Below are 21,011 nucleotides of genomic sequence, written 5' to 3' on the forward strand. Positions count from 1 at the left end.
GCAAGATGTTACTGTCAGAACTAACTTGCTGCTACGGTTGCCACCTCACTCCCTCCTCTTCCCCATCCACAAAACAGGAAGCTGGGAAACCAGAAGTCAAAAACAAACCAAAAGAACCAAACCATGTTGAGATTATTGTCAAGGCAAGAACCTAGAATGTAGAGGAGGCTATTAGGATCTCCTCTGGTGATGAGGATAAGTGAACAGGCTTAGTGGCCAGAGTCAATCCAGTATATTGCTTTCCAGGAAGACACTCTTAACTAGGGCCCCTGTCTGGACCACAATAGGAAATGAGAAGCCCATTGCCATCTACCTGTGTGGATCCATCCACTCAAAATCATTGAACCCACAGTCTTGATGACTCGCCCACAACAGTTTCCGACAGTCACATGATCAGGGCAGGAGAGAACTGTAGTCTTGGGAGCACAAAAGTGCTTTCTGCTAATTCCACTGCTGAGCTGGAAAGATGTTATCTCAAACTTGTATCCCATTGCTAGATAATGAAAGCATTTTCAGAACTGTTGCTTTGGGAACTGGTGAATTTTTGCTTCAGATCACCTCCATTCCACACTGACTGTTCTATTCATTTGCATCTCTCTGCTTTGTTCTGGAAGAAAAAAATTATCATATAATAATGAATTCAATTTGTAAAAAAAGTGTTGACTTTCTTTTTCTTCCACCCTTTTTTCCTGGGTAATGTTTTTTGACATTAAGATAAAGCTTTCTGGTTTTAAGAGATAAAGACCGGCTGAGGAGGGATGGTTTTCTTTGACTCACCTGAATCGTAAATACTGGCTTAGAGGTGTTATAATTGACAAGCCTATCAGAATACTGGCGAGAGTAAGTCAAATAATTATGCCATTAATCTCTAATGATTAAACACATCTGACACGTTATATAAAAATTATTTTGGCAAAGTAGAAGTTGTCACTTCTTGAAAGTTCCTGAAGCCAGTGAGGTCAGGCAGAGGACACATGCATCTTCGGAAGCACTGGTGCACGTCAGCACAAATGTTTACCACCACAATATAACAAAGGTAGCTTTGTTCATTGATGGGTTCAGAGTCTCTTTTGCCATCGGTTTGGCCTGGTGGCATGTCAATGACTAGTGACAACAGCTCTGGGAAGAATTAATTAAGAAATGGAAAGTTGGCCTAGCAAGAAATGGAACAGTACCTGGCGCAGAGCTGGGATAGTTTGATGGACAAGACCATGAACTGGGCAGACCTCTTTGAAGCTGTAGCTTCATAAGGTGAACCTTGAAAATGTCTCTCATCTGCAATCACTGGGGAAATGATTCTACTCACCCTTAAAAATGGCATTGCAAGGAATGCTAAGATCATATCTGAAGTACATTGAAATAGTGGATGTCATACTTATACATTTTATCATCAGGATTCTTCTTACCCAATTCCTATTAAGAAAACTCAGAACTTTCAAAAATCTGCATTTTCCCATAATTTGCATAGAAATAAAATCTGAGGTTTTTTTTTAAAAAAAAACAAAACAAATATTGAGAGGGAAAACATGGAGAAATTGGTTTCATCTAAAGTTTTGAGTTCTTACTATTCAAGAGTCAGCAGTGAATCCCTGTGTACATAACCATGTTATTAAATTAGAGCCCCCATCACTTAAAAATCTATGCTAGCTCAGCTATCATTAAAAAGGGCAAAGCAGGTAAAGAAAACAAAAAAGTGAATTCTGTCTCTACCAAAACATTGTGTTGCTGTTGACATACCAAGTTCCCATAGATTCAGTGGATCTATTTCTAGTGTTTATACTACAGTGTTGTCCATACTGGTAATAGCTGTACTAATTTAATTTGGGAAGTTCATATGATTGAGAGTTTTCTTTTTGTGCATGTGTTCAGCAATTACCAATTTGAGATTTAAGAAAATCATACGAGGAAAATGAGCTTGAGGGAGTCTATCACCTTAATTCTTACCTGGAGGATTAGCTATTCATTTTTGCTGTGTTGACACAGTTTATGCCATATGTGGTTAAAGAAACTCTCATTCAAAATGCTTTAAGTGAAGTAGGCTGCTATATACCATAAAAACACATGCTAAATAAAACTCCCTGCTCATTTGCTACAATAGATTAAGATGGATACACAACTGCCAATATATATAGAGGGGAGAGGGAGAGAAATCTCAAGATGCTTGTGAGTAGTGATTGGCAATAATGTAGATATTTATGATTCAATTATCTGGTGAAAGCACTGAAAATAATTGAAATGTGGCAATAAGTTTTCTTTTTTTTTAAAAAAAGTTTGTATTCTGTTCAACACAGTAGTCAGTTCAGTCTATATCAGTGGTTCTCAACCTTTTTTTTTTTTTTTGACCAGGGACCACTTTGATCAGGGACCACTCTCCAACATTAGTACCAAAAGGGTTACAAATTAGTTTTTGGTCAACTTTAGAGTTTGAAAGAAGTATAAAAAGCAGCGTGCAAGACCCAATAAAACAGCTATTATTATTATTATTATTATTATTATCATTATTATTATTATTATATTGGGGGACTAAACAGGGTCTTCTAAAGGGCTGCTTTCCCATTACAACTCTTGTGTTTGGCAAAAGGAAAAAGGATGAGGGGCAGACCAAGGGCAAGATGAATGGATGGTATCCTTGAAGTGATTGGCTTGACCTTGAATGAGCTGGGGGTGGTGACGGCCAACGGGGAGCTCTGGTGTGGGCTGGTTCATGAGGTCATGAAGAGTCGGAAGCGACTGAATGAATAAACAACAACAACAACAACAACAACAAATAATAATAATAATAATAATAATAATAATAATAATACTTATTTTGGGGTCATGGCCCAGTGGTCTTGATTTGCCCAGATTTCAACTGAACATGGATGAACATAATGCTACTCCATCAGTCACTTCTATTCCTTGTCTCCCACTTCCTTTTACTCCCATCCCACCCCACTTTTGAAGTCTTGAACCTTGGATCACATTAACTGTCTATTCACACTTACTTTGTTGCTATGGGCTGAAGAAGAGAGGTTGAAGTTCTGCTTGAGTTAGAAAGGTCATTGTCCCATCTATGCCTCTGTAATTGATTGTTCTATAATTCATTAAAAGCCTTTTGTGTCCTCATTACTGGATATGGTGCCAATTGCAGGGCTATGGAAAATATATTGTGTATTTGTTAATAAGCTTTACTTTGTTCAATGAGATACCTAAATAATTCCTAACACTGCAAAATGATGGATGGAAAACAATATCAGACAATACATATTGTAGCATTCTATTGTAAATCCAATGTACTGGCGAGTTAGACTGTATCCAATTTGCATTTAATCAAATTTCCAAGTTGATTTCCTCTTACAAGCTGTAAATTAGGATAGTTAAAAAAATAACAGTGTAACAGTAATTTGTATTTTTCAAAGATATAGCCATTCATTATTAGGAGGGGAGGAAAAAGTAGCCTTGTGACATATTTAATTCTAATCAGCTTATTTCAACAAAGCTTTCGTGTGTTAAGCTCACTTTTTCTGATGCAGCCTGAATGGTGACACAAAATGTTTTTTCCTTTGCATGATTTTTTGGTTAGCCCTAATCAGAGTAGAATGATGGAAGTAATTGGATTAAACCATATTTTGACCTACAATTCAACAAGTGATTAAATGAGTCCAATCTAGTTAGGACTAACCAACAGGTTTCTACTCAAATTGACCACATTTGTGAATAAGTCACTGTTACTATGTGATTTGCTCTCCATAAAACTGGATCCAATCTATCACTACACTTGTACCTTATGGATTTTTGGCTATAGTTATTTCCTTAATAAGTATTCATAAGCCATGGTTTTTCATTTGTCCAAGGTCTTGGGAGTCTCCTAGCTATAGTGTCACAGCATACCAAAGCCAATTTAAGGCACGTAACAGCAACACTGAACCTTGGTTTGTATGTGTTTTTGCACATATGTGCACATGAATATATAATATATAATTAGCCCCAAAGGGGCATTATTTTATGTATACCATGTAGTACCAAAAAGACAAATATATTGACCTTAGAACAAATCAAGCCAAAACTGTCATTAGGAGGCAAAATGATTGAACTTAAGCGATTTATTTATTCATTTATGACATTTCTACCTCACCTTTCATCACCCCAGAGGGGACTCAAGGTGGCTTACAACTATTCGATGCCATAAAACAATGAACAATTAAATAAACATTTAAATAGAATTATAAAATACATTAAAACATTTTAAAACATCTAAGGCAATATCATTACAATGGATCCCGTAATCCTCAAGTGTAATCCTAGCCATTCCAATAGTCATTGTACATCATTCCATAGCTATTGCGTGTTCTCCAAAGGTTTGGTCACAGAGCCACATTTTCACTCTCTTACGGAAGGTCGGGTGGGAGGGGGCTGATCTACTATCCCTGGAGAGGGAATTCCACAGCCAAGGGGCCACCACTGAGAAGGTCCTGTCTCTCATCCCTGCCAATCACGCCTACAAAGGAGGAGGGATAGAGAGCAGGGCCTCCCCCGATGATCTTAAACTCCAAGATGGATTCACATGAGATCATACAATGACACGACTCATTAAAAATACACTAATGCTGAAGGTAAAGAAAAGAACGTATTATGGATATTAAATCAATCAAAGAAGCCACATTCCTGACTCTGTGATACTTGAGGAGGGCTATTGACAACCAGGGCTCTTGGAGATCTCTCAGAAGTTGAAGCTGACTGGATGGCAAACAACAGTGGTAAACTCTACTACATACTTTTCCTTCTTCAGTGTACCTTATCTGCATTGTATAGGGTGAGCAAAGACAAGACAAATCAGAAAACATTATGAATTCCATATTTGAATATACGAAACACTCCTTTAGGATACTAATATTCTTCCAAGTAAGCAATGTGTTGTACAATGCCCACCTTTGCTTTCAAAAATGCCCAAATTATATTTCTCATGAAGTATGATGAATTGTACAATAAATAACATAATATTCTAGAAGCAAGAACAGAAGCAACATCAGTTACAAAATGTAGGCCTATAACTAAACTACTATCATTTTTCTTTTGTTCTGCTTGGTTTTTAAAATATTTTTTTCCAATGAAGAAACTAGAGGAGCTGCAAAAGCTTGCATAAAATGCCTTTAAAAAGCATTTTGTTAGTCAGTGAAGCTGTCATTCTTTTCTGGATTTTGTTTCATAGTGTTCTGTAAACCTAACATAATTATGTATTCACTCGCAAAAAAGAAACTTATGAGTACATGTCCATGGACTATGAAGAAAACATGTTCATTTTCTTCTATAATTGGAGCTGAAAGATTTCTGCTTTGTTGTCCATTTTTAACAGATTTAGAAACATGAGTAATTGTCAGACATTTAAATGATGCATAAAATAACAATGTGCACAGAATGTATTTTTAATAAAGATTGATCCAGAGGAGGTATAATATTACACTATTACCCATTGATGACATTTATATAATTCATTTGTGATTTGAGAGGATTTTATGTTTGCTGCTTTGATCGATGGGATTTTAACTGACTAATTATTTCATTGTTAGTTCTAAAGGTATTGTGAGATGCCACAAGCTCCAGGAGTAAAACTGTTTCGAAAAACATTATAAATGTGAACAACTCACTGATTTAATGTGGTAGGCAGTAACATTGATTCTGATGCTTTGTCCAGACAATCTTGGACCACTTCTAAGGGAAATGACATTCCTGTGGCATTGGCTTTCCACTGCTCTAAGCAAAACATGAATGAACTCTTGCAATGTAAACCTTTAGTAATTAAACCTTGCATGCAAAAATCAGTCATCTCAAAAGTTTTCTTCTTGATGGCCGAGATTATGAGAATATTTTTCCTAGCATTTTCCACCTATTTTTCACACTTCATTACTTTTTCTGCTAAAAATTCATTTTTTCAAGAAAAACCTGTTTGTATACAAAACTATTTTGTTAAGCATCTTTGGGAAACTGGTGGCACATGGGGTGGAAATCCAAAACTAGTAAGAACATCAGCCGTAGCCTTATCTTACTCAACTGCTGAGTATTCCTTCCCCCTTCTGGCACAAGTCTACCAATGCGAAGCAGGTGAATACAGCACAGAATGAAACATGCAGAATAATCACAGGATGTGTTGATAGACTCTATAAGCTAGCTGGCATTGTCCTCCTGATGTGTGATGGTAAGTTGCTGCCAATTGCAAGAGAAATAAGGTCGAACACTGTGAAAGCCATCTACTGCATGGCTATCAGCCTCTTATCGTTATACCTATCAACACACTGTTCTGAATCTTCATACCAGACCATATATTTATGGTCTGATGCTATTGGAGTTCAGCCTGTGATTGTGTCTAATGACCAGGACACTCTGAATGTTCGGAATGACAATGCTGTTTTTAATAATGTTGGGAGTGGCAGTGACAATGCTGTTTCTAATGATGAGGGTGCTTTAGATGCAGAGAATGACAATGGGATTCCTGTTCAAAGTGTCTTTGCTGATGAGAATGTTCCTGAAGACATTATTCCAGGTGGGAGGCAGACTGTGTTGGATAATACAGAATGTTGGATGAGCGAAGGTTGGATAAGCGAGACTCTACTGTATTCATTTTTGCATGTGATTTATCCAACTATGCACTTTTTTGCCCATTTTTCACAGTGTACACATTTTTTATTTTGAGTGGAAAACTGCACTGCCAAATTCTGAGGAAGGATCAGAGCATGCTAGAACTGCTTTCTGCATTTCAGCAAAGAAAGTGCAAATAAATTTTATGTTACTTTTTATTGCATTACAAAAAAACCCTAAAAATGCATATCAATTTCTCCCCATCCGAAATGCCTCTACGCCACACACCAACTCCGAGCTGCAAGATATTTATCAATTAATGACCTAGTTACCAATTGAATTTCTCTCCTTTTTTGAAATTTAAGCTTAGATACCAGTTAATAAAGACAATAGAAGCTAGAAAAAGGTTTATGTTACCTTCAGTTAAGGCTCTGTACTTTTCACATTTGATAAGATGAAAGATTTCAGTTGTACTTGTCTTGGAGAACAGAACAGCAAAAGGCAGGAAAGGAAGGAGATGAAAGCTCAGACATGATTAGATAAACATGTACTGTAGAGGAAGCAATTAGAACTCTAGCTAGATTTTATACAATGTAAACACACGTAAAAATGGATGTCACTCCTCAAAACATACCAACTATGTTATAATATTGCATACTTATGTACATATATTTAAAATATTTATATCCTGCTATGTTTTATGCTTCAAAAGCAAATGTTGTTGTTGTTGGAAGAGCAGTTTCTTGAAATCTATTGGTTTTTTGCCTGACAGTTAGTCTGTATATTTATGGTATACATCCATACTCAAGCTCTTAGTGCTCAATGAGGATTTATTACACTTTTGCTCAAAGATGGTCAGCAAAAGAATCAAAAGAATTCCCTGGTGGTCATATAAACTTCAATTTTGGTGAAACACCACTCTTATGATAAATCTGACTCCCGCCTTTGCTTGTTTTGTCCTCACATGCAAGAATGAGGTATTTCAAACCTCAAAAGAGATTATTGAAATATTACAATAAGAGGTGTTCTACAAACTTTGCAAAGAGCAAGCGAAAAAATTCAGATGCGACAAAATTGGGATAATTCTGCAGAGCTAATAGAAAAACTGACATTCACATGCTGCCTGTCTGTTTTCCTGACTGTAAGGAATGTCCACCATCTAAGGCACCATCTGTTCTATGCTGAGAAAGAGGGGTAGAGATGATCAACTATGCCCCCATGCAGGGACTGCTAGATGAAATATGCTAAATATGCAAATTGCCATTTGCAACATGGAAATGTCTGAGTATCAGTTTTGGGAAAAAATAAGAGCATAAAAATAAAGACAATAGTGACAAGAGGAAGAGCAGGAGGAGAAGGGAAAAATCAACACCATTATGAGATGTTTAGAGCAGGAGCTGAGACCACTGAGCCCTGTGGATGAGAGCAAAAAGTTAGGAATCAGAGATAAGTTTAAGGAAATAGCTAATTTTTTAATGGTATCAGAAGCGAACCAAGAGTACTGTTGCAATGTATTTTAAAAATATGAAGTTTTAAAACTTGGCATTATATTAAATGTCCTTTAACAGTAGCTGGCAACTTGGAGAGTCTCTGGTGTTGCTATAAGGAGGTCCTCCATCGTGCTTGTGGCAGGGTTCTGGTTGCACTGTAATTGGTGGTCTGTGATTTGCTCTTCTCCAATAGGTGGTCTATGATTTACTTCATTTCTCAAGGTAGGCTCTGCATCTCGTGGTGCCAGAACGCAGTCTGTTCAGTGCCTTCCGAGTTGCCCAGGCTTCTGTGTGCCCAGAGGGAGTCCCAACTTACCTGTCTGAGCGCATCTCCCCTTATGAACCATCTAGGACCTTAAGATCATCAGAGGAGGCCCTGCTCTCAATCCCGACTTTGTCACATGAGAGACAGGGCCTTCTCAGTGGTGGCCCCTCAACTATGGAACACCCTTCCTAGGAACATTAGATTGCCCCCCTCCCTTTTAACATTCCAGAAAAAAGTCAATACTTGGCTTTTTGAGCAAGTGTTTACAAATGCAGTGTAACAGACACAGGAAAATGGAACAACTGGATGATGAGACTGGATAATGTTTTAACTAGGAGACGCTAATGATTGGTGTTTTTATTGATCTTGTTATGGTTTTATATTATATGTTACTGTTTTTAAATGCATTTTATGGTGTTGTTGAGCATTGAATGGTTGCCTCTGTAAACCTCCTTGAGTCGCCCACGGACTGAGAATATAAATACAGTATATAAATACACAGATATATAAACCTATTGTCCTAATTCCAACAGACCTCACTACCTCTGAGGATGCTTGCCATAGATGCAGGCGAAACGTCAGGAGAAATGCCTCTAGAACATGGCTCTATAGTCCGAAAAAACCCACAAGAACCTATAAATACAGTAAATAAATAAATAAATAAATAAATAAATATCAGCCACTGGTTGTGGTTCCGGGTTTTCGTCTGCTACTTTTGGACTCTTGCTTGCTGAGGTGTTCCTGTGAGTAGAGGATAGGCCAGAGATGTCACTGCCTTGGTCCTTTCATTATTGGCTTCCACTTCCCAGTGGATATCAGGTGGTGCAATACTGGTTAAACAGTACAAGTTTTCCAGTGGTGTAGGATGTAGACATCCTGTGATAATGTGGCATGTCTCATTAAGAGCCACATCCACTGTTTTAGCATGGTGAGATGTGTTCCACACTGGGCATGCATACTCAGCAGCGGAGTAGCAAAGTGTAAGGGTGGATTTCTTCACTGTATCTGGTTGTGATCCCCAGGTTGTGCCAGTTAGCATTCGTATGAAATAGCTGGATAATATAGTATATCTACCAGCAGTTTAGGCTGTGATTGGTCTTCATCTTAGAATTAATTATATGGTGCATAATTAATAGGAATGGTCTCCAATATTATGAAGTCATTTGTGGGTCAAAGTCAAAACATCAAATGTTACTAATTCGTGTTTGGTCACCTTTGTAAGTTGCATCCCACACAGCTTTGGGAATGCTTCCACAAGAAGCAAAACAAATGCAAGACTGAGGGCAGCAAAGATTACACACATTTCTTCGGAGACAAGCCTCTGAAAATGTGTCCACCTCCTAAAATATGAATCATATCTGAGTCAACTAGATAACTCCAGAACAGGTGTTGCGGCATGTTCTATTCAGAGTCTACATGTTTGTACAACAGATAATAGATTCCACATTTTCATAATTCCCTGACTACATATTTACAGCTGAGACTTCAATAGCTTTGTAAATCAGATAAAAATACTGGATTTGCACAAAATAGCTCAACAAGATATAATATTTGTTCACATCAACCAATAATTAAGATACTAAGAAGATCCAAGTACTATATCAGACCTATTTATCCTCTTAGTTCAAAGTTTCTCTATGTTGAATATACTTCCTAAGCTGGACAATTCTTTTGGTAAAACAGATTGGCTTTGTTATTATGACAACAGCAGGGTTCCTCCTGCAAACAAACATGTGCCATGAATCTGGGAGAATCGGCATGCATTCAGTCTAACAATTTGTCATGGAGTACAATTGGTCAAACGGGAAGGGACTCCCTGTTTGACCAATTGCATATTTCCATATGTTTCATATGTTTACTTCTTATAATGTAAAAAGAGACATGAGTGGCATATCTCTTTTTACTAGAAGGCATGTTCATGTTCTTGCTCACATACCCTGGATCACACCAGGAGCAATGGTGGTGCAATGGGTTAAACCCTTGTGCTGGCTGAACTGCTGATCTGAAGACCTGAAGGTTGGCAGTTCAAATCTGCGAGACAGGGTGAGCTTCCATCTCTCAGCCCCAGCTTCCCATGTGGGGACATGAGAGAAACCTCCCACAGGATGGTAACACATCTGGGCGTCCCCTGGGCAACGTCTCACACCAGAGGCGATTTGCAGTATATTCTTAATTCACTTCTGACATAATTAAAAAACCCCAGGAGCAATGTAACTATAAAGTCATGAAAGAGTTTATTTTTAAAATGATTTTTTAGAATTCCCTGTGGCTTCCTTTCACATATTTATACATGGCTACTTCTGGGCTTCTTCCTGGAGGCTTTCTCCTTTTGCATGCTTTTGACCTGCTAGTTTGGCAGAAGTTGGGACAAACAGCGGGAGCTCACCCCGCTCCCCAGATTCGAGCTTCCAACCTTTCCGTCAGCAAGTCCCGCAGCTCAGCAATTTAACCCGCTGCACCACCGGGGGGGGGGGGGCATATATGGGATTGTGATAATAAACGGTGAGTTTGTCAAAAGATGTATTCTGTTTTGGAAATGTAAACATTTGGCTGAATAATGCAGTTGTTGAAAGACAAGACGCATTCTCACATCTCAGTGACACAATGGTATAGTTAATTTATGCTGCTTTAGCTCAGTGAGAGATGAGATTGGAGGAGTATTTTGAGCCTTATTAATGTTGTTCATTTTATTATATCATGTCATAATATCCATCAGCAATATTGTATAAGTCATTGAAACATTTAACAAGCATATGGACTGCAGAAATGACATTATTTTAACATATTTCTCATGTAAACATTGTGCTGTATATTACTAGAAGGCTATCTTATTCCCTTTCAATAATCATAGCCTTTAATCAAAATGTCAGGGGACCTTGGATGAACAGGAAGCCAGATCATGTGCTTATTACTTCCTTTATGGAATGTATTTCTTTATTATATCTGTAAACTGAAAATTCTCAGGGTAGTCTTTACAGTAGAAAGCAGAGCAAAACAAAAGTAGTAAACAGAGGAAATGTAATATGAAAAAAATAATGTATGCTCAGACCTTCTCAACCTCTGAGGATGCTTGCCATAGATGCAGGCGAAACGTCAGGAGAAATGCCTCTAGAACATGGCTCTATAGCCCGAAAAAACCCACAAGAACCTAATAATGTATGCTGTTGCATTAGATCAGACTTGAAAACCAAATAAACAGCTAAAAGAGCAAAGCATATGCTTTCTTCATTAAAGTGGAATTAAATGATTGCAACACGTTTTATAAAAGCCTATAACATTTTTTTTGGAAAAGATATCAGGCATTCTACAACTGGTATACCAGAAGAAAGGTCTTTTCAATAGTAATTAATGATAGCCCTTCAAGACAGCTCCTTTATCCCAGGACAGATCCCAGATTTTCCGCTTTAAACTGGATTATATGAGTCTGCACTGCCAGATAACCTCGGATAAACAGAAAACCTGGGATCAGATCCTGAGATAAAGGACCTGTCTTGAAGGGCCCTCACTCTGTAAAGGGATCTCTGGCAATGATTTAACATTGACAGCAGTTCTCCACAGGAACATAATACAAATCCAACTGGTAAGAAACATACTGGTTTGGGGCTACATTATGGCCACACGGGCATGCTGGCAATTACTTTCAAAGTAGGGCAGCATAGCTGGAAAAGAGGTAGGAATCTTCCCCACCAACACCCCAAATTCTCCCCCAAAAGAAAGAAAACTGCCACTTACCAGAGCTTTGGGTTTAGGGAAAGAAGACTTCTGTCTTTGGCTGTCTGGCAACCTTTGCAGAAAGTTTTACTTCCAAGAATTGGACAGGCTCTTTGAGCCTGCGGAGTGCACAATCATTGTGGGAACATAACCTAGGATGGCACATATGGATGCGTGATTGGTTTCTCCATTGCCCAGTACAGGGGAAAATCCAAATCCTGGAGCAGGATTCAGACTACTCCCTGAGTTTTTTTTTTAAACCTTACGTGCAGGCTAATTGAATGGCTGTGTTGTTTTGTCAAAATAATGTATATTCTCCAGTTAAAGTAATTTACATTAATTAACAGTAAATGTTGTTTAACTTCACTAGTGTTTGCTGATGTTCTTGTATGATTTGAATCTGTACTGTACTGTGTCCTAATATTGGGGAGCACATGACCCCTATGAAATGTGGGGGGGGGGGGAGAGATGAAGAAAAAAGCTTCAACCAGGAAGAATACAATATAATAATAACTTTCTTTTTGTACCCTGACTTCATCTCTTCAAAGGGACTCAGGCTGCTTAACTCAATATGGTTAAAATATAACACAACAAAGTTCATAAAAGCAACTCCATAAACAGTACCACACATAACACAATATAAAACAACCATTATGCAAACTACCAATGGCCTGAGTTGTAAACAGTTTCTGAGCTTGGGGGGGGGGGGGTGTGGACTGGTGCAAGTCATTTACAAGGACAGGGCTGATGGATAAAGTGCTGGAGTCAGATCACAAGTTAGGGAATAGAGGGAGTAACAGATTTGCCTACCTTAAACAGTTGGTGTAAAAAGGTAGAAATCAGGTCAGGCCCAGCTTGCAAAAGCTAAGAAAAAAAGGTGGATGGAGCAAACAGGCAGCCTCATACAAGTGCAGTCTGATTGGCTAATGAAATTGGAGGGAAAAACTCAGTAACTGGAGATGGGCGGTGCCAGAGGCAAAGAGAAAGAGCAAGGCGGCTATTTTAAGGCAGTTAGGAGTTTGGTGGGGAAGAAGACAGAAGCTTGGAAGGGAGAAGGAAGGATTCCTCTTTGAAGACAATAGTCAACAGGCCTCTATAGTGATTAGAGTGCTGTGGGAGGAAGGGAGATTTCAAAGGTTTAAAAGATCCTGTTTGGATTTGTGTTGTGGAACTTTGTTAATTAAGAAACTCAAGATAAAAGTACCATCCTCTGTAAGAAGTAAAGCCTGACAAGTTATCTGAAACCATTACGCATATTGACTGTTCAAAATAAACAACATATTCCTGTTTTATTCCATCTGAAGTCTTCGTGTGGCTCTTTAAATGTTCCAGTGAAGGAAGTGGCCTAATGAAATAATAAATTGGTGGAAGCAAAAGATATATTAATTAATAAATAATAAGAAGCAGCAAAGGCAAAATATAAAAATACAGTGGTAGCTTCCCACTGACTGGCCTTGTGTGAGCGAGGGTATATGTGCACTGATTCCCTCACAGCCTTAACTTGGGCTAGATCTTGTCATCTTGTCTTCCATCTTGTGTGTGGTGTTCCTGTTGCAGATTCTGCCTACCCTCCCTCCATTGTTTGTGATAATTGGTGGCAGTCTGTTATAGAAGGCAGTGAAAAAGAGCACTATGTCTCTGGTTAGGAAACACTGTAATGTGCAAGGACTAGGTTTTAGATCATTTTTTAAAAAAATTCTGAGAGATATAGTCCAGGAAGGGACTTTCCCAAGCTCTGTCCATTCCAGTTGTTATACCAGCTAAGAGTGGTAAAAGGCATTTATGTACCTCCCATGACTAAAATATATTTTGACACGTATATTATTAGAAGGGCTCCTCCACTTTGCTTTCTGCTATCTTGGCATTTGAAAAGGCATTCTAACATTTATCTTTCTGATGAAAACAGAAAATATGTTTTTTAGATGTAATTCTTGGGAGATTCATTTTCTTTTAAGAGTTACATTGTTTGGAAATATAGCAATAGAGATGTTGTATGATATAATGAGAGAAAATGTAAGCAATAGTTGCAGTTTATTATTATTTTGATCTCACCTAATTTGTTTTCCTCTAAATGGGCTCGGGTAGATAATGGCACCTCAGACTCATGAAACGTGAGAACTAAGTGATTGAAAATAAGAAAACGAAAGAGCTGCTGCCTGAGCAAAAGACAATTGCTTTATCTGTTGTTATTTTGTAGCCTCCCTAGTCTCTGCTGTTACTTCTATCTTGCTATCAACCTAAGTTCTTTTTCATTAGAGTTGCTCTAGGACTAAAGGAATAATAAAACTAACAATAATGATCAGACGTTTTATTTCTTCCCAACCTCCTAGCAAGGCTCAAAGCAGGGTAACACACATAAAACCATTTTAAAAACATGGAGATTAAAATAATTTGTATCTATAAAATGACAATTTAAAATTCATAGTTAGGCCTGCTGGAAGAGATAGGTCTTTAATGCTTTTAAAAATTCTGACATTTAGCTGTTGAAGATCTTCTGGTAGGTTTTTCCACAGTCTTGGGGCAGCCAATGAAAAGCTCCTCTGGGTGATAGTTGCCAGCTAAGGATGATTGTAGTTTAGAAAATGTCATTGCTGTTGCCTGTTTTAGTCTCTTAAAAGAGACGTGAAGTGGTGCTAAAAACTATGCATTGTACAATTTAAAACCTAATACATATAAACCAAGCATGGACAAACTTTCTAACTTGAGGGATGCATGACAGGCCGGAGCAAGGTGGGTGGGCTGGGAGGGAGGGGGTTCACCCCAAGTCCCCTCCCTGCCCTTTCCTCCCCTCCCTCTTCTCTTTTGGAGGCAGAAAGTGAAGGAAAGACAGGAAACGTTTTGATCCCAAAAGAGTTGGTCTTGGTCAGGATGAGATGGTGGACAGGAGAGCAAAAGTGTATCCATTAGACCCCATATTGCATACTCCTGGAACAAGCTCAAAGGGCATCCAGTCCAACCCCCTCCCATGCAGGAAGGCACAATCAAAGCACTACTGATAGACAGCCTCTGTGGAAAAGCCTCCAGAGAGACTCCACAACATTCCAAGGCAGCCTATGCCACTCTCCAGGAAGTTCTGAATCTTTTCAGCTGAATATTTTTCCCTGCTATTTGAACCCATTGCTCTCCTGTGCCCTGGTCTCTACAGCTCCCTTCTCCTCAATGGAACACCCTTTTAAAGCTTGAAACATGATTCTCATGTTTCCTCTCCATTTTCTCTTCTCCCAGTTAAACACCCCCCAGGAGAAAAGGAGGAAGGAAAAAGAAAAGGGAGGGAGGGAGGAAGACTAAGATGGAAGGAAGGATGGAAGGGAATGGGGGAGAGAGAGAGGGAGGGAGGGAGGGAGGGAGGAAAGAAAGAAGGAAGGAAAGACAAAAGGCAAGGAAGGAGAAAGAGGGAGGTAAGAAAGAAAGGGAGGGAAGGAGAAAGGAAAGAGAGAAGAAAGGAAGGATAGGATGGTGCAAGAGAAGAGGGCCTGAGAAAAGAGCCCAAGGAGCCACATCTGATCCCCGGGTCAGGGTTTACCCATACCTGATATAAACACTAAGATAGAGTTAAACCAAGACTATTAAAAATAAATGCTTAAAACCATTGAAACCACACCTATATAAAATTCATAAAATACTACACAACACAGCTTTCTCTTAAGAACATTCATCTGTAGATGCCTGATTGAATGAAATGGTTATATTATTGGTAGAAAAACTACAGGGATACGGCTGTTCTGGCATCTCTAGGCAAGGAGTTCCTGAGGCGAGGGGCAGCAACCAAGAAGCCTGCTCTCTCATTCCCACCAAACAAGCTTATGATGGCAGTGGAACTGAGAGAAGGACCTCTCCTGAGGATCTCAGGGACCAGACAGGCTTGTACCAGGATCTACAATCTGCCAAATTGCCTGGACCTGCTTCATATAGGACTTTGGAGGCCATAACCTACCATTTGAATTGTGCTCAGAAACAAAATGGCAGCCAATGGACTGGTTGCAATAGCAGAATTGTGCATTTCTGTAGTTAGTCCCAGTTACTGGCTCTTTGGACCAGCCAGTTTCAAAACACTCTTCAAAGACAGTCCCACATTACAGTAATCCAAACGGAACGTATCTAAGGCATGTGCCACTATGGCCAAATCTGATATCTCAAGTAACGGAAGGTTAATGTATCTCCAAAACAAAACCACATGGGGCCCATTCACACTACAGAAAGTTAGTGCTGTTATTCCACTTTAACTATCATGGTTCAGTTCTATGGAATACAGGACTGGCAGTTGAGGAAAAGGCATGAAGAGTTTTAAGATAAAGTGCTACAAAGCCCTGGATTCCATAGGATTCGGCCATGGCACTTAAAGTGGAATAATTGTGCCATAATTCTGCAGTGTGAATGGGTCTCAGAAATGTCAACTGGATTCTCCATGCGTTATCATTGTGTCTCATGCTATCCTGCAAAACATGCCAACTTGAGAGTGATGGACCCAGAAACTAGGCTTTTGTATGGTTCTAAAATAGGCTGAATGCTCACATTCCCTGTATGTACACTTTCAAACAGCACATCTATGATTTCCAGAAATATGTATAATATCAGGAGAACTTCCCAATTCAAGCACACATTCAAACATTATTTTACAATTTAACCAGCGCATTGTAACAGTGGCTGTAACTGTTTTGATGTCCACCACATATATGCAGAATTTGGAGATAAGGCCTTAAAAACTGAATTAATCCAGCCAGATTTCAAACAGGTAACCCAGGTCTTTTTGTGCTATGCACCAGTAAATTTGGCTGTTTTTCACAAAATGGAAACAATTGTTTAACAAAAGCTATTGGTTGCTCATTCTTGACAATTCATGCTTGATGTCTGATTGAGGTGAGGTTTGAATTGGGCTTTTGTTATCTTACAGCATATGCTGTTAGCCAGTACTGTTGTGGGTGGATCCATCATGGTTAGCTGCCCGCTTAACATCCCATTGTTTTCTAAGGCTAAAGAAAAAAAAATCCAGGTATTTGTTGGTGGGATGGTACATTATGCTTTAGGTCTGTTGAAAATAATAGTTCTCTGCATGGATCTCTGACTCCATGTCAGTTTGACTATGTCACTCTGAATGCAATTTTCTGTTATTTAAACTGACATTATCCTCTGTTTCTTCTCTTGCAGACTCGATGGACTATCTGTCCTTCAGTGGAACTCTAATGGACATCTTTTGCATTTATTAAATCCCATCTCTCCTTCTGGGCTTCTTACTCTGGAGATTTCATGGCTTCTTTCTCTGCCCAAATAATGACTGACTCATCAGAAGGATGTAACTGACAAGAGGCTCAAGTGGTTTGCAAAGAAATGTTTCCTGCCAGATCAGTTTGAATCCCCTTAGAGAAGCATGCTTAGTGGCTAATACAGTTAGAGAAGATTTGTCTTTCAGCAGAGCTATAGGAGAAGTGGAACTTAAAAATGAGTACCCCACTGGTTCCCAACAACTCATGTTACAATTTGTTGCAGGCCAACAGGAATGAGATTAAAAATAACAATGAACGCATGGTGACCGTGGGGGATACAAATGCCAACCAAATCACTTCTGAAGTCAGAAGCTCTAGAGGAGAACTAAGGACAAATGATTTGTTGGGAGAGACAAGATGTTTGAACAAAGGAGAGCCAGAAAATATCACAAAATTAGATTTGGAGAAGAACAGGCTTCAAGGTACAACTGTCCACCTAGAGTCCAGGCTGCCTTCTCCCACCAGCAGGGAATTGTATAGAGATTATAGGACTGATGGGGTTAAGGACACTTCAAAGCTAGTCCCTATTAGCCGAGGACATAGTTTGTCCAATCTGAGGATTAATACAAATGATACCTTTTCAGTAGTTCTTTCTAAAAGTGATGCTGATCTCATTCAACATGTTTCAGAGGACAAATCACCTAGAAGGATTGAGCCAGAAGGAATAAAACGGCTTTCTTTGGGGAGATCAAGAAAACTTATGGCAAAAACCGAAGTTTTGGGGAAAGAATTCGTTGGTCGGGTATCCGGAAAACGCTTGCTTTCTGCATCCTTGGACTCTATTGACACTTCACATCATTTGGCTGGGGAGACTGAGAAATCTCGGAAAACGTCAGCAGACCACTTTTTAGGCATGGTGTTTCGTCCAACTGATAGTGTCTCAGAGGGAAACATCATGCGTTATTCAAAACCTTCACCTACCTCAGGAATAAATACATCAAATGTCCGAGCAACACAACCAAGTAAGGACGATGTATCAAATTTCAACAAACAGAGCTCTTCTCGTCCTGCTCATGTTGACCTACAATTAACGGTTAAATCCAATGAAATTTGGAAATCAAAAGCACAATTAGATCACCAGGGTGAAAAGAGAGGGAAAGCAGACTTGAGGAGCCCACAGTCTAAGAGCGTATGTCAGCAAAAAATTGACAGGATTATGCTGACTGAATTTCTCAGATGTCAGACAGAGGGAACAAATGTGGTAGTGCAGAATAAAAAGGATTATGGGACTGAAGAACACAAAGCAAAACCACTTTGGTTACAAGACTCTGGTGGCAAAGGAGATGATCCACACTTAAACAAAGGGCTTTACCATGCCAGTGACAAACTGGTAAGAAGCAATAACTCAATAGGTTTAAGGAGGGGAAGCAGTCATAGTGACAGCACGGCAATGAACCGAGGAAGTGAGGAATGTATAGTGGGAAAAGAATCGGATTCTGGATTGTCTGGTGTTGATGATGACAAACTCAGTGACACATTGACACCTACAAGAAACACAAACCTACATGAGGCTGATGCAAGTTGTAATCAAACAACTGGTGGGCATCCATCTATGATGCATAGCATAAGCATACCAGACAGCAAATGTCTGAGCAATAATGAAGGTAAGCAGATGCTTATCAAAGCACACAATGAAAATGCTGCAGTGCTCACATCTGAGCTGAAGCACCCAAAAGAATTTAGTGAAGAAGATAGATTAGATGGCCATTCTCCCACTCAGGACATTGAGTTAGAGACCACGGTGGAGAGCAAAAGCACAGGAATAACCGCCAAGAGACATGTTTCAAATGGCATGTCAGGGGGCTACAAAATATCAGAAACAAATGGCACCTTTCTATGTGCCCCTACTCCTATACGGCCTGTGGTGAATGTAAATGTTAACAATCACACTACAGTTTCAAATGGCAGTCTGAAGGACCTATGTGCGCTTCATGTTGGCAAACTACCATCTGCTGCAGTCCTATCTTCTCTTGATGATACAGAGTTGTTAAGCCTATCCCCCAAAGTGCCTGACATGACTGCTTCTAACAGTGGCATCCCTAAGCCTATCCTTATACATTCCAAGAGTTCCCACCCAGCTAAGGAAGATGGAGAGAGCTATTGTATTGAGAAGGCTGAAGAGCAGATTGAGGCAAAAGCAGAGATCCCCAAGCCCAAGCATGTGAGACCGAAAATAATAACTTATATTCGAAGGAACCCCCAGGCAATAAGCCAGCTTGACCATACATTTGTTCCAGCTGGGTTACCCTATGCTCCTCCTACTTGCACCATGCCAGTAGCAACCATGGAGCAAAAATGTTCAAATGATGGAGACATTAAACCTGGCAACGTCATATATGACAAGTTTAAACCTGATTTGCAGAAGCCTCGGATTTACAGTCCAGGACTTGTGGTATCTGGCATTAAAGCTTCAAGCCATCATTTTGGTCAGATGAATGACAAGTTTCTCCAGGAGGTAAGATCTTTGTTTAATGAAGTTGATATGTCACTCTGATGTATTTTACTATGTTTGGGATATAGAATTTACAAGATGTTGTATCACTTACTATAGTGCCAGTGATAGGGTGTTACAGCAAAGGCAAATTATTATTTAACAGAATTTATGAACTGCTCGGTATTGAAGATGTAACATTATTTATTCAATAGAATGTACAAATTACTCCATATTGAAAATCTTTGAATGCTGTAAAATAGATCAAAATGAATTGATGAAAAGTTACAGTGAAAACAAAGACATTGAAACATCTATGACTGGAATTTATCTGTCAAGAAATGCTTGTCTAGTAGGATAGGTTTCTGCTAGTAAACTCAAAGTATGTCAATACTCACCTACTCTCAGCTGGAAGAGTCGATACATTAATAACCATAGTATTTGTGGACTCCAAGTGGATTCCAGTAGAACTTGAGAAACTATCAGCAGTGCCTTTTCAGAAGACCTCAGTAATTCAGGAAGATGAATGAGCAGAAATAATATTATATTTGACCTCCCTACCTCTGAGTATGCTTGCCATAGATGCAGGTGAAATGTCAGGAGAGAATGCCTCTAGAACATGGCCATATAGCCTGAAAAAACGTACAACAACCCAGAAATATTTTCAGTTATCTTGGTCCTACGTTGTTTAGTGCATTATATCTACTACCAAAACCTGAAGTTATTCATGTTTTTGGTATTGAGTACAAAATTATTTGAAAAATTGTAAACAAAAACAAAACCATGTGTTGAGAAACACTAATGAGACAAATATTGGGGTAACAAGAAGCTTTGCACTTCATTAGTGATTCTGTGCAAAATTTTGTATATGGTTCCTTTGCACATAAAACAGCACTTTTTGCGTGGAAATAATATTCTGAGGAAGAAACATTCATTCCTGTGTAGACATTTATATAGTTGAAGATTTATTTTGTGTAGAATTCACACATGGTTCATTTGCATTGGAAAAAATGTTGGCATTGAAATATTTCCCACAAGGAAATGCTGTTGTTTGTGTACAATATACTGGTTGCAACCACAGATTTTCAAAGAGTTTCATGCAATGGAAAAAAGATTGCTGAAATTATTTGTTGTTACCTTTGAGAAAAACTTAGTGAAGAATTACTCCCCTATATAATAGCCAATAGGGTTTTCAGCAAAGGTGTTAGATGCTGATATGGAAACATATTTAACAAAAGCTGGGCAGCTGCCATCTGTAGTAGCTGACTGCTAGTACATATCTGCATGAATTTTGTATGCAC

General features: G+C 38.9%; 1 protein-coding gene across 3 annotated transcripts in view; it reads left to right on the forward strand.

The window, feature by feature from the left end:
- The window catches only part of MTUS2 (microtubule associated scaffold protein 2), a 386,111-nt gene that overhangs the window by 92,987 nt on the left and 272,113 nt on the right, over window positions 1-21,011 (forward strand). For all 3 annotated transcript variants that reach the window (XM_060770880.2, XM_060770879.2, XM_060770881.2), the window contains exon 2: window positions 17,164-19,734. In XM_060770880.2, the coding sequence (XP_060626863.2) occupies window positions 17,455-19,734 (2,280 nt within the window). In that variant the 5' untranslated portion in view covers window positions 17,164-17,454. The remainder of the gene's footprint in view (window positions 1-17,163; window positions 19,735-21,011) is intronic.

This window comes from Anolis sagrei, chromosome 3, assembly GCF_037176765.1.
Source record: "Anolis sagrei isolate rAnoSag1 chromosome 3, rAnoSag1.mat, whole genome shotgun sequence".
NCBI lineage: Eukaryota > Metazoa > Chordata > Lepidosauria > Squamata > Dactyloidae > Anolis > Anolis sagrei.